This window comes from Amia ocellicauda, chromosome 8, assembly GCF_036373705.1.
Source record: "Amia ocellicauda isolate fAmiCal2 chromosome 8, fAmiCal2.hap1, whole genome shotgun sequence".
NCBI classification, from domain to species: Eukaryota; Metazoa; Chordata; class Actinopteri; order Amiiformes; family Amiidae; genus Amia; species Amia ocellicauda.
This window is the reverse complement of record NC_089857.1, coordinates 1562336-1575680: the sequence shown is the minus strand read 5'-3', so window position 1 is coordinate 1575680 and position 13345 is coordinate 1562336. Positions and strand designations below refer to the sequence as shown.

At 40.2% G+C, this 13345-nt stretch overlaps 1 protein-coding gene across 2 annotated transcripts in view; it reads left to right on the top strand.

Moving 5' to 3' along the window:
• LOC136755306 (dedicator of cytokinesis protein 2) overlaps positions 1 to 13345 on the top strand; it is a 435882-nt gene that overhangs the window by 145774 nt on the left and 276763 nt on the right. For both annotated transcript variants that reach the window (XM_066711776.1, XM_066711775.1), the window contains exon 23: positions 6047 to 6158. In XM_066711776.1, the coding sequence (XP_066567873.1) occupies positions 6047 to 6158 (112 nt within the window). The remainder of the gene's footprint in view (positions 1 to 6046; positions 6159 to 13345) is intronic.

Sequence of the window (13345 nt, the reverse complement as noted above, 5' to 3'; positions counted from 1 at the left end):
TCAAAAAATATTTTCAGTTAATTATTGGTCAGTCATCGATGCCTCATGCATCCCACCTTGTTTAACTTAAAACTATAAAATCTGTAAAAACATAAATTGGAACTTTCGGATGTGTGGCTTAGTAGCTCCCACTTCTAAATTGTTTATAGCACAACCATTTTTTTTTTATTAGCTACACATATACATTTTGTTTTTTAAACATGACACATTTACGTGACACAGACCAGAATGTTTAAAAAGAACAAGAAGGGTCAACAAGTGGAAACGATCATTGGCTGTCATTCAAGGAGATCACATTCATGATTTGGATATATGTGCTACTCTTACAGAAGAGACAAAATTGCTGAAACAAAAAAACAATGACCTGTAAAATAGGAGTAGATGCTGAACACTGCAAGTCATCAGCATCACCCATGAGTTCCGAGTTCATGTCATCATTGTTTGGTGAAGTGCTCGTACTCGAAAAGTTTAACTCATCTCTGCTTGTATACTGTGCAAACAGAAGAAGGACCACATGAAGGAGAGCATCTTCACCACATGATTTTGAGGCTCCAGTATTATTATAATAAGCAGTAGTGGACTGGCCATTTGGAGCACCGGCAGAATTTCCGGTGGGCTGGTTGAACTCTATATATCTCCTGGCCCATGCCGTTCGACTGGGCTGGTGCAATGCTTCAATTAAACCATTACAGTGAATGGATTTTACAGGTACTGGGCCGGAATATTACATTTAATGTCTCCGGGACAGTACAAGCTAGCGTCTCCATCGAGATACCATTGAATGGCCCTGTTAATAAAAGAGACACTGAGTTTGAGCTGCTTCTGCTCCCCCCAATTGAAAGCACTATAGTTGATTTCAGCTCCACCAGCGTCTCTAAAGAGGTTAGTTCAAACACAGATGTTATGGTAATGTGTTGTTACTTACAGATTTGAACAACCTGACAGATACCCATTCCAATGTCTCACACATAGATTTTTCAGCTAAATTGTTTTTCACTGGCACCCTTGTGACTCACACAAAGTGTCACACTGGCAGATTAAAGGGTTGCAAAAGTGTTTTGGTCACAGTTTAGAATCCAGTGCCTCACTTTTATATCGTAAACGTATATACATTAACCTACAAATAAGTGTTTGCTAACATTTGTTCAGTATCAATGAAAAAACATTCTAATTAAATTTCACACCACATGAGACAAAATTCTAATTCAAGAACTTGAATGTTCAGTCTTGCAAGATCTTTTAAAAAAATGTGTAGCATATCATACTTTGGAATAGTAATAGTCAAATAATGTTAGAACGAAACTCTCACTATAATGAAAATAAAGTCCCAGCTGATGGACACAAGTAATAGTTCTTTTTTGATACATCGAAAATTCAATACAATAAAATTATCCGATTACCACCTCAAAGTTTGTTGTAAAGAGATATGACCTGTATTAGGTTGATAAAATGTTCTCATTCTGAGACGTGAGCCCCCTTCAGTTCCTGTTTGGTAGAACAACAAAACAGCACTTAATGCTTAGTGCTGTACTAAGTAGGGGGTCAGCTGGTCTTCGGCAATGTTCTGCATGTTTTTTCACTGCAATTGAGCAGGCAGCTGGGGATCATCAGTACCATATAAGCTAGTACGCAGCTTAGTACGCAGCTCCTTACTTACTCTGAATGTTCACTGCAATTGACCCGTAATATTACCTGTACAAAGTAAGCACTATATCACAATAGTGCCATGGTGCCATGGTGAGGCTTACATTTGTACATTTTAAGAGTTACTAATATGACGGTACTGAACAGATAAATCACAGATACTTTCCTTACACTCCTACAAATGAGCACACAAAAACCAGTCATTTTGGAGACTGTGACAGTTGCTCTGTATTGTTCTTGTTTAGTCACAGCTGTTTTGTGTCTGTCATTGCAATTCATTGAAGGCAGGGCTATGTAAAAGTGATGCGCAGGGACAAGTGTAAGACTGCTAATGTTTGACCTCAGAAACACAAACGAACAATGTTTTATTCTGATGTCCTGCTGAATGAAAACGTATAATTAAATACATAATTGAAGAGGCTTAAGACAGAGCAATCTTCCACAAAAGCAATAGTTGTAGCTTCCGGCTAGTGGATGGGAATTATATGTGATGCGTACAGACATAGAAGGTGCAGTTCAGAAGTGTGCATTCTGACACTGTCTGACTTTCAGACAGAGCTGTGAATGCCCCCAAGTATGGGGAGGTTTTTATTTTATTTTTTATAATTACTGTTATGAATCACCATTTTTGCTCTTTATGCTGTGGCAAGTCTGGCAGGGTCCATAAAGAAAGAGCCTTGTAATGGAGAGGTGAGGTGATGCCCCTGGGTGATAGTGGGAGCAGAGACCTGAGAGTCCACTCTTGTGGTGCAAGTGACCTGACTGGCCCCTGGTGTTTTTATTTTTCATCCCCTCCAGTGTGGAACTGTCAGTTGTCACTGCCACCCTGTATTGGCACAGTACAGATGTAGGCAGCATACACACCTGATGCACAAAATACTGACAAGGTGAATAAGCTATGACTCTGTCAAATGTATCTCGTTGTTTAACATGATTAAATCTGCCCTGTCCTGCAGTCTAAAATGTGTGTTCTGTGACAATTTTTGTAATGTAGGTTGGTTTTGTAAGACAGTTATTTAGTAGTGACACTATACACCGATCAGCCATAACATTATGACCACCTGCTTAATATTGTGTAGGTCCCCCTTTTGCTGCCAAAACAGCCCTGACCCGTCGAGGCATGGACTCCACTAGACCTCTGAAGGTGTGCTGTGGTATCTGGCACCAAGACGTTAGCAGCAGATCCTTTAGGTCCTGTAATTTGCGAGGTGGATTGGACTTGTTTGTCCAGCACATCCCACAGATGCTCGATTGGATTGAGATCTTGGGAATTTGGAGGCCAAGTCAACACCTTGAACTTGTGATTCATCAGAGCAGGCTACCATCCTCCATTGCTCCGTGGTCCAGTTCTGATTCTCACGTGCCCATTGTAGGCACTTTCGGCAGTGGACAGGGGTCAGCATGGGCACCCTGACTGGTCTGCGGCTACGCAGCCCCATACGCAACAAACTGTGATGCACTGTGTGTTCTGAACCTTTCTATCAGAACCAGCATTAACTTTTTCAGCAATTTGAGCTACAGTGGCTCGTCTGTTGGATCGGACCACACAGGCCAGCCTTCGCTCCTCACATGCATCAATGAGCCTTGGCCGCCCTTTTGACCCAGTCGTCTAGCCATCACAATTTGGACTTTGTCGAAGTCGCTCAGATCCTTATGCTTGCCCATTTTTCCTGCTTGTAACACATCAACTTTGATGAAAAAATGTTCACTTGATGCCTAATATATCCCACCCACTGACAGGTGCCATGATAACGAGATTATCAGTGTTATTCACTTCACCTGTCAATGGTCATAATGTTATGGCTGATTGGTGTATAGTAGTGTGTGATCATCAAGACCAAATTGAACACTATTGTGTGTGGTGGTGTATCAACTGTGAGCTGTACATCCTGCTACCTCCCAGGGCACATTAGGATGCATTTGTGTGGGGTTGATTATTTTGGTATAAACAAAAAACAAACCTTAAATAATTGATATTCAATATATCAATTTTTATTTAATATATTACCATTGACAAAGGAATTGCCACAGAGCACTTTACAGAGAATGTAGGTCACAGTAAATGTGTGAAAATGGTAAATGTATACATTTGCCAACTAATAATTAATGATAGATCATATTAGATGTAGTCTATATGCAATGTGATAGCACCCAATCAATAATAATTGATATGCTCCTTAGGGGCAGTGTTTGAAACTCATGTGGGAGAGGGAGGGTTTGAGTGAGTCGACAGACTTTTATTCAGCACATTAACAATCCTGAAAAAATAAACAATGATCTCCTCCTCATGGACGAGCCATCTAACTCTGAGAGAAGTTAGAAACAAATTACCAAAATAAACAAACTAAAGAAAGGCAAACCCATGGGGACAAGAAGGATTCTACAGCTTTGCACAGGCTTGGGTGATCCTGGGATCTCCCTGAAAGAAAGTTCAGTGAGGCACAGCTGTGGTGCATTATATTGCTGTCTGCATCAGCGCAGCAGGTGCATCTGACTACCTGGTGCAAAGCACCTAAATTATACGCAGCTGCCAACACTGATGAGCGACAACCAAGCCCTCACCAACCGCTAGATTGACCTGTGACACTGCTTTATTCCTATTCATTTGAACTGTACAGGTACTGAACAACTGAAACTTAATTAAGTTAAGTTAATTTAAATAATTATCACTACAAACTCTTTCTTCTACACATTAATATTTATATTGTTTCACAGGTTATTCCCAATTATAGTCTTGATATTTTACATATTGTCCTGAATTAGCCAGAAATTAGGAATGGGGAGCAGAGGCCTGAACTGACTGAAAGTAGCACTGTGACTCAGTGATTAAATGGCCAAATGGATGCTTTGTTTTTGCAGTAAGAACCAACCTCAGGATGCATACATTCAAATTTCTGGTTTCCTGGTTCTCCAAATAGAACAATATTAGACCGTGAAGCCTGATCATCACATGAAAGCTGCATCAGCAGCAGCCACCCAGTTAGGCTGTGCACTCTGTCCTCATCTCATACTGATGCAAGGGTTTCAAGAAGAAGTACAAATTCTACAACTAAACGAGTCGGTTTGCAGAACAGGCCATGTTTTAGCTGACAATGTATTTTTATTGACTTTGAATTAGCAGTGTTATTTAGATGAAAAGTAGATCTTTGACATCACATAAACTAGCCTGTCTTGCTAATAAACTACTTAGGATCCCAGTGACTCCCCATAATCTGGCAATCCTGACACTCTCTCTAGCTTTAGTAGCAATTCACATGTCACAGGAGTATACAAAAGATTACAAAACAAAAACTAATATCTCCTCAAGCTCTTGATAAAATTGACAGTTTTTTCTCTCCGTGTTTGATTGATTACGATTGTAATCTTTAACTTTAAAATTTTATTTTTGTATTTTTTATTTAATTTTCTTGTAGCACTGAGATGCACTTCTGTTGTACCCGGATCTGTGCATGTCAGCCTACAATTGTGTGAACACTGCCCACAGCATGACCAGCTCCCAGAATTAATTCTAACACCACAGCGCTCTTGCCAGGTTTATTTACAAATGCACACAGATCGTGACCCTTCCCCCTGACATTATGTATGCATTCACATTAATGTGTTTCATCCTGAGGTGTGTGCTTCGTGGGTTGGAAATCTGAACCCTAGTCTCTAGGCTTCAGAGTTTTGTCTCGGGTTGAAAATGATAATGTGTAAGTACCTGATTTTTGATCCGGGGTTCAACTGTCTACTGTGAAAGCAACTAATTTCAACAATTTCCAGCCAATGCTCAGGGAGGAGTAGAGGCAGATTCTCGCAAGCAGACATACATACACACATGCAGGAATACACAAGAACACACATGTTTTTTAATCATGCAAAAACACAACCACTAAATTGCACATACTTGCAATTTCTCAGCTACTCCAGCAGTGGTTCTCCTTTATCCATTCTCTGAAACTCATGGTAAATTGCTTTCTTTTATTATTACATTTCTTAGACACCCTTATCCAGGGCAACCTACTATAGTTAACATTTTTACATACAATTACCCATTTATACAACTGTGTTTTTACTGGAGGAATTTACTGAAGGACTTTGCTCAAGGGTAAAATAGCTATGTCCCCCAACTGTGATTGAACCCACAACCCTCTGCTCTAGAGCCCAGAGCCCTCCACACTGCTTTTGTAATTTTTGTATTATTACAATATTTCTGGAGATGTTTGATATGGCTTGTTCATAAATATTTTTCTTTAGTGTATGTGTTCTCTACATTGTTGTTTTAATTATGGTTTCCTCTGTGTGACCACTTTGTTCAATTATTGAAGATGAGTGTTATGAAAATGTCTCCATGAATGAAAGGCTGTGTGTGTAGTGGTGTGGTGCAGTGCCAGTGCTGAGTGACATTTTTCCTGTATGCTAGGTTGTACGAGGGGAAGGGGGCAGAGCAGTTCTCAGCGATGGTCCACAAATTCTTCCAAAGGCTCTGCACTCTGATGAGCTCCGAGCGAGAGGACTCTATCATCCTGGCACAGGTATCTGCCCTCCTCCAGTTGTCTGTCCACTCCTCCACCTGTCTATGTCAGTTGTCTGTATACATCATTACCTGTCTGTCAACACCCCCACCTACCTACAGTACTGGTCAAATGTTTTAGAACACCTCAATTTTTCCAGTTTTTATTTAAATGTATGCAGTTTAATATCTCAATGTATTCTTTATACAATGGAAATCAAATATTGTTCGGAAAGTTCTTCCCAACACTGTTACAGAAGTTCCCATAAATGTGTTGCGCTTGTAGGTTGCACTTGTAGGCCTCTTACAGCCCATTGTAATTCTGCTGGGACTGCAGGCCAGGACAAAGTTGCCGAGCTGGTGGCAGTGGAGCATGGAGGTGCAAAAAGTGTGAAATAATATGAATATGCTAGCTCCATCTCCCCTACATCCCACTGAGAGGTACTGAAGCACAGGACTGCACACCAGAGTTTGCATCTTTTGCACACAGTACACATGCCACACAGCAAACAAATCACACTGCATATATTACACACTGCACAGCACACAGTATGCCCTTTACAACACATGGTATAAAGTTAATAGAACACAGCACACACTACACAGGTCACAGCATACTCTGCTTTACTGCTATTCTCTGTACTGTAGTTCCTATTGCATGTCAATCAATGGGTAGAAAATCAACAGCCCTTGGGAGGTGATGACTCAATGACTCATGTGTCCTTGGGGTGAGGGTGCACTATTAGCACTCCATGGTGGAGTGCCTCATCAGGCTTCTAGGGTGTGGGTCAAGGTACCTCATTAGCCCCTCAAAGATGCTGCTGATTATAAAATGCAGGAGACGACAGAATACAATTGTGCATTGCATGTCCATGGCACACTGGTGGCACTATATGCTATAATAGCTAGAAAAACTAAAACTCCTATAGAATGAATTATAGGAGAAAATACATCTCCTCCTCTCCGGGTAGCATAACTTATTAAACAAGCAGCATGAAGATCAGAAAGTTGTGTAGTCATGTTGCTATCACTGGCCCTCAGGGGTGGAGGGGAAGTGCCTCATCCGCAATTGGTTGGGGAGGTGCCTCGTCTTTTGCTAAAAGACAAGAGAGGTTGTGATCAGCTACTGATAGTCAGATGCAGGGGAAAACATAGTAAAGTATGCGTAACATGTCCATGGAACACTGGCAGTGTTGTATGCTAGAATACCTCTCACTGTGCTCAGATATCTAAGGCCTGAATCAACTAATCAGGAAAGATTGGCAATAATGTCATTAGTGAGGTTCTCTAGCGTGGTATTGATTTGCTTTTATCTAGAATCAAATGCATAGAAGAATAGTCTGCAATAAATATGTTTTTAGATATCCCCAATTTTTTTATTTAACTTTTGTTTGTTAATGTTTTGCATAAGATAACATACAGTATTTACTGAACATCATACATTTCTTTACAGCATGACAGAAACCGTCACAGGTTGCAAGAGACATGTTCCATCTAATAAAGGGTACGATAAAGTAAGTGTAAGGATGGGGATCGCCGGGTGTGGTGAACCCAGATGCAGAGCACAATGGACAAGTCAGGTTGGGCGAGGGGTCGAATGCCAACAAATGGGAACAACAAGGGCAAAGCAAAACTCCAGGTCAAGGGCACTAGCGAGTGGTCAAGAGATCGGGCGAACAGGCTGGTCAGGAAAATCCAAGAATCGGGGGTCGAGAGACAAAAGCAGGGGACTGGTACACGAGAAAACAATATGAAAGATAAGGCTTGGAAATGTGACTATACAGACGACAAGACTTCACGATGAATAAAGGGCTAAATATACACAAGGGGATGATGAGTAGGGAACTAGGAGCAGGTGCGGTGAGAAACGAGAGACAAGGACTAATTCATCAATAATGAGGTGAGTGAAGTGAAGATCATGGGAAAACACTGTAGCAAGGGCAGCCTCTGGCGGAGATCCTGGGAACTGTCAGGTAGCGGGTGTAACAGTAAGTGAGCAATAGATGTAAATAGATAAGTAATAAACAATCAAGAGAGAGGGAGGAAAAAAGGAAATTAATAAATAGGGTTTTCTTACATTCTAAGTAAATTTGATTAAACGTTTCCCTCTGTAATCTTAGCACATGCCTAATTCTCTCCATTACAAACATCCCAAACTATATTCAGCCACATCTCGTATGTTGGCGGCTTGGCTTTAAATTAGTTCATAGCTATAGCTTTTTTTGCTGCTGCTAGAAAGATCCGGAGGAGATACTTCCGGTCCTTACCCTCCATATTGTCTGGCAATGCACTCGTGATCATAACCTGAGGGTCTTGTTGTATGTATATACCAAATTCATAAGTGATTGATTTAAAAACACTCCCAATAGTTCCTCAATTATGGGCAAGACAAAAACATGTGAAGATGGTTTCCCATTATCCCACTGCATTCCCTCTAGTAGCTGCTTGTGGATGTAGAACCTGCCTTAGTGATTAAGAACATAAGAAAGTTTACAAACGAGAGGAAGCCATTTGACCTATCATTCTCGTTTGGTGTCTATTAATAACTAAGTGATCCAAGGATCATGTCCAGTCTATTTTTGAATATACCCAAATTGTTGGCTTCAGCCACATCGCTGGGGAGTTTGTTCCAGATTGTGACAACTCTCTGTGTGAAGAAGTGTCTCCTGTTTTCTGCCTTGAATACCTTGAAGCCTAATTTCCATTTGGGTGCCCCAGGTCCGTGTGTCCATGCTGATCTGGAAAAGCTCCTCTGGTTTGATGTGGTCAATGCCTTTCATGATTTTGAAGACTTGAATTAAGTCCCCATGTAAAGGTTCAGTTCCCTCAGTCTCTCCGAGTAGGACATTCCCTTCATGGAATAAGTCTGGTTGCTCTCCTCTGAACTGCCTCTAGAGCAGCGATATCTTTCCTGAAGTGTGGAGCCCAGAACTGTACACAGTATTCCAGATGAGCCCAAACTAGTGCATTGTACAGTCTTAACATTACTTCCCTTGTTTTAAATTCTAAACTTTTGACAATATACCCTAGCATTCTGTTTGACTTTTTTATTGCTTCCCCACATTGTTTGGATGGGGAAAGTGAGGAGTCCACATAGACTCATAGGTCTTTCTCATGTGTTACTTCATCTAGTTCTATTCCTCCCATAGTGTAATTATAGTTGAAATTTTTATTACCTGCATGTAATACCTTGCACTTGTCCACATTGAATTTCATCTGCCAGGTGTAAGACCAAACCTGAATATTATCTGAGTCCCTTTGAATAACCTGTGCTGCCGAGATTGAATCTGCTGAACCACCTATTTTAGTATCATCTGCAAATTTGACAAGTTTGCTAACTATCCCACATTTCAGATCATTAATATAGTTTAGAATAAGCACAGGCCCAAATACTTATCCCTGTGGAACTCCAATAACAACCTCGAAGCAACTCCTCTAATTGACACCCTCTGTTTCCTATACATCAACCAGTTCATAATCCATCTACTTACATTACCCTGAATGTCTACAGCTTCCAATTTGAGGATCAGTCTTTGGTGTGGAACCTTATCAAAAGCTTTCTGAAAATCTAAGTATATCATATCATATACTTTCATGTGATCTACAGCTGCAGTTGCATGTTAAAAAAACTGGGTTCAATCCCAGGTTGGGGACACTTCTGATGTACCGTTGAGCAAGGTACTTTACCTAGATTTCTCCAGAAAATGCCCAGCTGTATAAATTGGTAAAATGTAAAAATAATGTCATATACTGTAACAATTGTAAGTCACCCTGGATAAGAGTGTCTGCTAAGAAATTAAGTAACAATAATAAGCTTTCATATGAACTGCAGTTGCATGTTCAAAAACTCTAATAAATTAGTAAGACATGATCTGCCTCATCTAAACCAATGTTGACTATCTCCAAGAATATGGTTTTCATTAAGATGCTCCTCTATTTTCTACTTAATCAATTGTTCAAAAATTTTAATAGTAATACAGATGAGACTGATTGGTTTGTAATTTCCTGGATCAATTTTGTCCCCTTTCTTGTTGATTGATATGACATTAGCACTTTTTCAGTCAGTTGGCACATCCCCTGTTCTAAGTGTCATTTGGAATATTTTAGTTAGAGACCTATAAATAATTTCCCTCATTTCTTTGAGTACTGTTGGAAATATACCATCTGGCCCAGGTGATTTGTTGTTTGTTTTTAATTCTGCTAGTCCCTTTAGTACCTCCTCCTCATTTATACTGATCTCCCAGGATTTGACTGGACTGATTGTTAACCTGTGGCATGTTATTTCTTTTTTCTTTTGTAAACACCTCTGTAAAATTCTCATTTAGAACATTTGCTACATTTGCTATTTTCTAAGATATTTCCATTTTTAGTCGTTTCACTTCCTCCTTTATTGACCTCTTGCTTTTATAGTATTGAAAAAATATATTTGTTTGCATAACTCTATTAAACCATTAAGGCCAACTCTATAACTTTGTCTTGCAGAACATCTGGCCTACCCTTTCCTAGGTCATTGGTTCCAATGTGGACCATGACCAGTGGATCCCCCCTGACTTTGACCAGTAACCAGTCTACTAGTTTAGGGAGATCTGCAACCTGAGCACCAGGCAGGCAAGATACCATGTGGGACTCCTTATCGCTAGAACACACTGTGTGATCTACGCCTCTAAGAATAAAGTTTCCTACTCCCTGTTCTGGGGTGGAGTGGGCGCCATGGTGCTCAACTGCCATCCCATTACCCCAGTGACAGCTGTCACTGTCCAACTTGGTGTCCAGCAGTTGGAACATGTTGGGCATTTCTAGTTCTTGGGTTGTCTCTAAGGGGTGTGCACATCCTTTTCTGCCATTACGACCTACTATAACCCAGCAGTTCTCTGAACTTTCCTGTTCTAAGGGCTCTACCTTCCTAGGTTTTAATGTGCACACAATCAGCTGATTGACCAATTTTTCCATTTCACTAATACAGCGCAGATCAGCAAGCTGAGCCTCAAGATTAAATCTTTCTGGATGAACTCAAGGCACTCATTCTGCAAACCTGACTGTAGTGGCTACAGGTTTCTAAATATAGCAAGTGGTTGGTGCCCTAAACACTGTCTCTTTGTTTTTGTTCCCCAATTCAACTGTTCAGTTTTTTTTGTTACCAAGAAACAGCACAGCTTTGTCCCATATCTGACTTTGGCAACTTCTAAACCAGTTTGTCCACTTTGTTTCTCAACAGCTGCTTAAGTACCTTTGTTTTAGCTTCCAGACACCAATTGACACCTCACTGACTCCACCTCCAAATTCCTTAACTAGGTCACCTTTCCTTCAATCTAGTTATTCTTAACCAACACAACTGGACTGTTGTATCTACAATTAAGGCAAGCTAGTGTGGCACTGGCAGCAAGAGGCAATCACCAGTAACCACGACTATGCCACTCACTGTTTACCTTAAAACTAATAAAACCTAAACTAATTTTGTGGATTTGTGGATTGTGTATAATCTGTTTTATAAGTGTGAATTGGTGTTGGTGCTGTGTGCATCTGGGACTGTCTGCCAGACCTGCATGGGGAGAATGAGAAGGGTTTGGTAAGTCCCTCCCCCCTCAATTTAAAATGGAGTGGCATAGCTGTGGTTACTGGTGGTTGCATCTCACTGCCAGTGCCACATTGACCCACACTACTGCTTTTAGTCACATTTTCATCAAGTTACTTACAACTGTGTGCATCTGGGACTGTCTGCCAGACCTGCATGGGGAGAATGAGAGGGGTTTGGTAAGTCCTTCCCCCCTCAATTTAAAATGGAGTGGCATAGCTGTGGTTACTGGTGGTTGCCTCTCACTGCCAGTGCCACATTGACCCACACTACTGCTTTTGGTCGCATTTTCATCAAGTTACTTACAACTGAAGAACAGGAGTGATACATTCTTCTCCACTCACAACAGGTGAACTGGGCATTTGCACTTACCTTCAAGAATTGTTGGGAAGAACCTTGTTTTTATTTAATTCTCTATTTTCTCTCTCGCTAGCACTTCAGTCTTTTCAAAGAGAATACTAGAAGCACCAACATTTTGAACTACCTACACAGGGCTGGCCGAGTTTTTTTTTTTAAGGTAAAACTAAAGGAGACGCATGTTTTAAATTAACATACACTGTACATGTTGAAGAAATAGATTTAGTAATACATACAAATATAAATAGTGTACCAGTGAAATAACAGGAATAACTAATAAAGTTTAAATAAAAACACCCACACTAAAAATACTGTTGTGAAAATACTATATTGCACAATGTACATTAAAAAAACTAAAATAAATACAACACTATCAACAATAATTAGGTGATAATTGTAGTACGTAACTACTAGCTAATCATAATTTGGATGGCAACTGACAGTAGGCTAGATATCAAAGTGATGTGACCCTCCACTACAAATCTCACATAACCAAATGAGATTACTTCATCTGATTGAGCTGGTTTATTGCTTTATATATAATGTGTTAAAATATGTTAATTCCTCACAAAGTTATGATATTTTAAAGTCCCACTACTTTGTATTTTGCAATACACAGAATAACACCGTTAAAGTTTTGCTGATATTCTCTTCATAAACTCCTTAGCAATATACATCTATATCCAGTGGCATTTTTTGGAGGAGGGGGATTTACAGTGCAATGCCCCGCCCCCTCAGGGCCATAGCATATTTGAAAAAAAGAAGTGCAAACAGAGGTCTCCACATACACCTCAGGTGCTCAGAGCACCCCAGTACTGTTGTACCCGCTAGGCCAATCAGATGATTGTTTAAATAGCAGAAATAACACTAAGGTTTATGTCACTTAATGTGCTCATATTACAAGTTATGTTCAGTGTGCTAAAACTACTCAAAACATATTTGTGCTCCACTATGACAGAAGAAAGACTATCGCACCTGTACATAAATAAGGACCTCAAGCTAATTTATGGAGATTTAGATGTCACAACAGGAGACTTGCATTCACCTAGACACTCCTACATTAGCAGGAGAAACAGATGATTTCCAATGAAGGCTGCATATTACTATCAGCAGCACAAATCGAAAGTTGAGCATCCTCACCCATTTCAATTACAGAGCTCCACCAAAATATATCTGTGATTGACAAGCACCAGAACCTCATCTAGATTTACACAGAGTCTTCACAATCTGAAACAAACTCCCCAGCAATGTGGTAGAAGCTGAAAGTTTGTGAACATTTA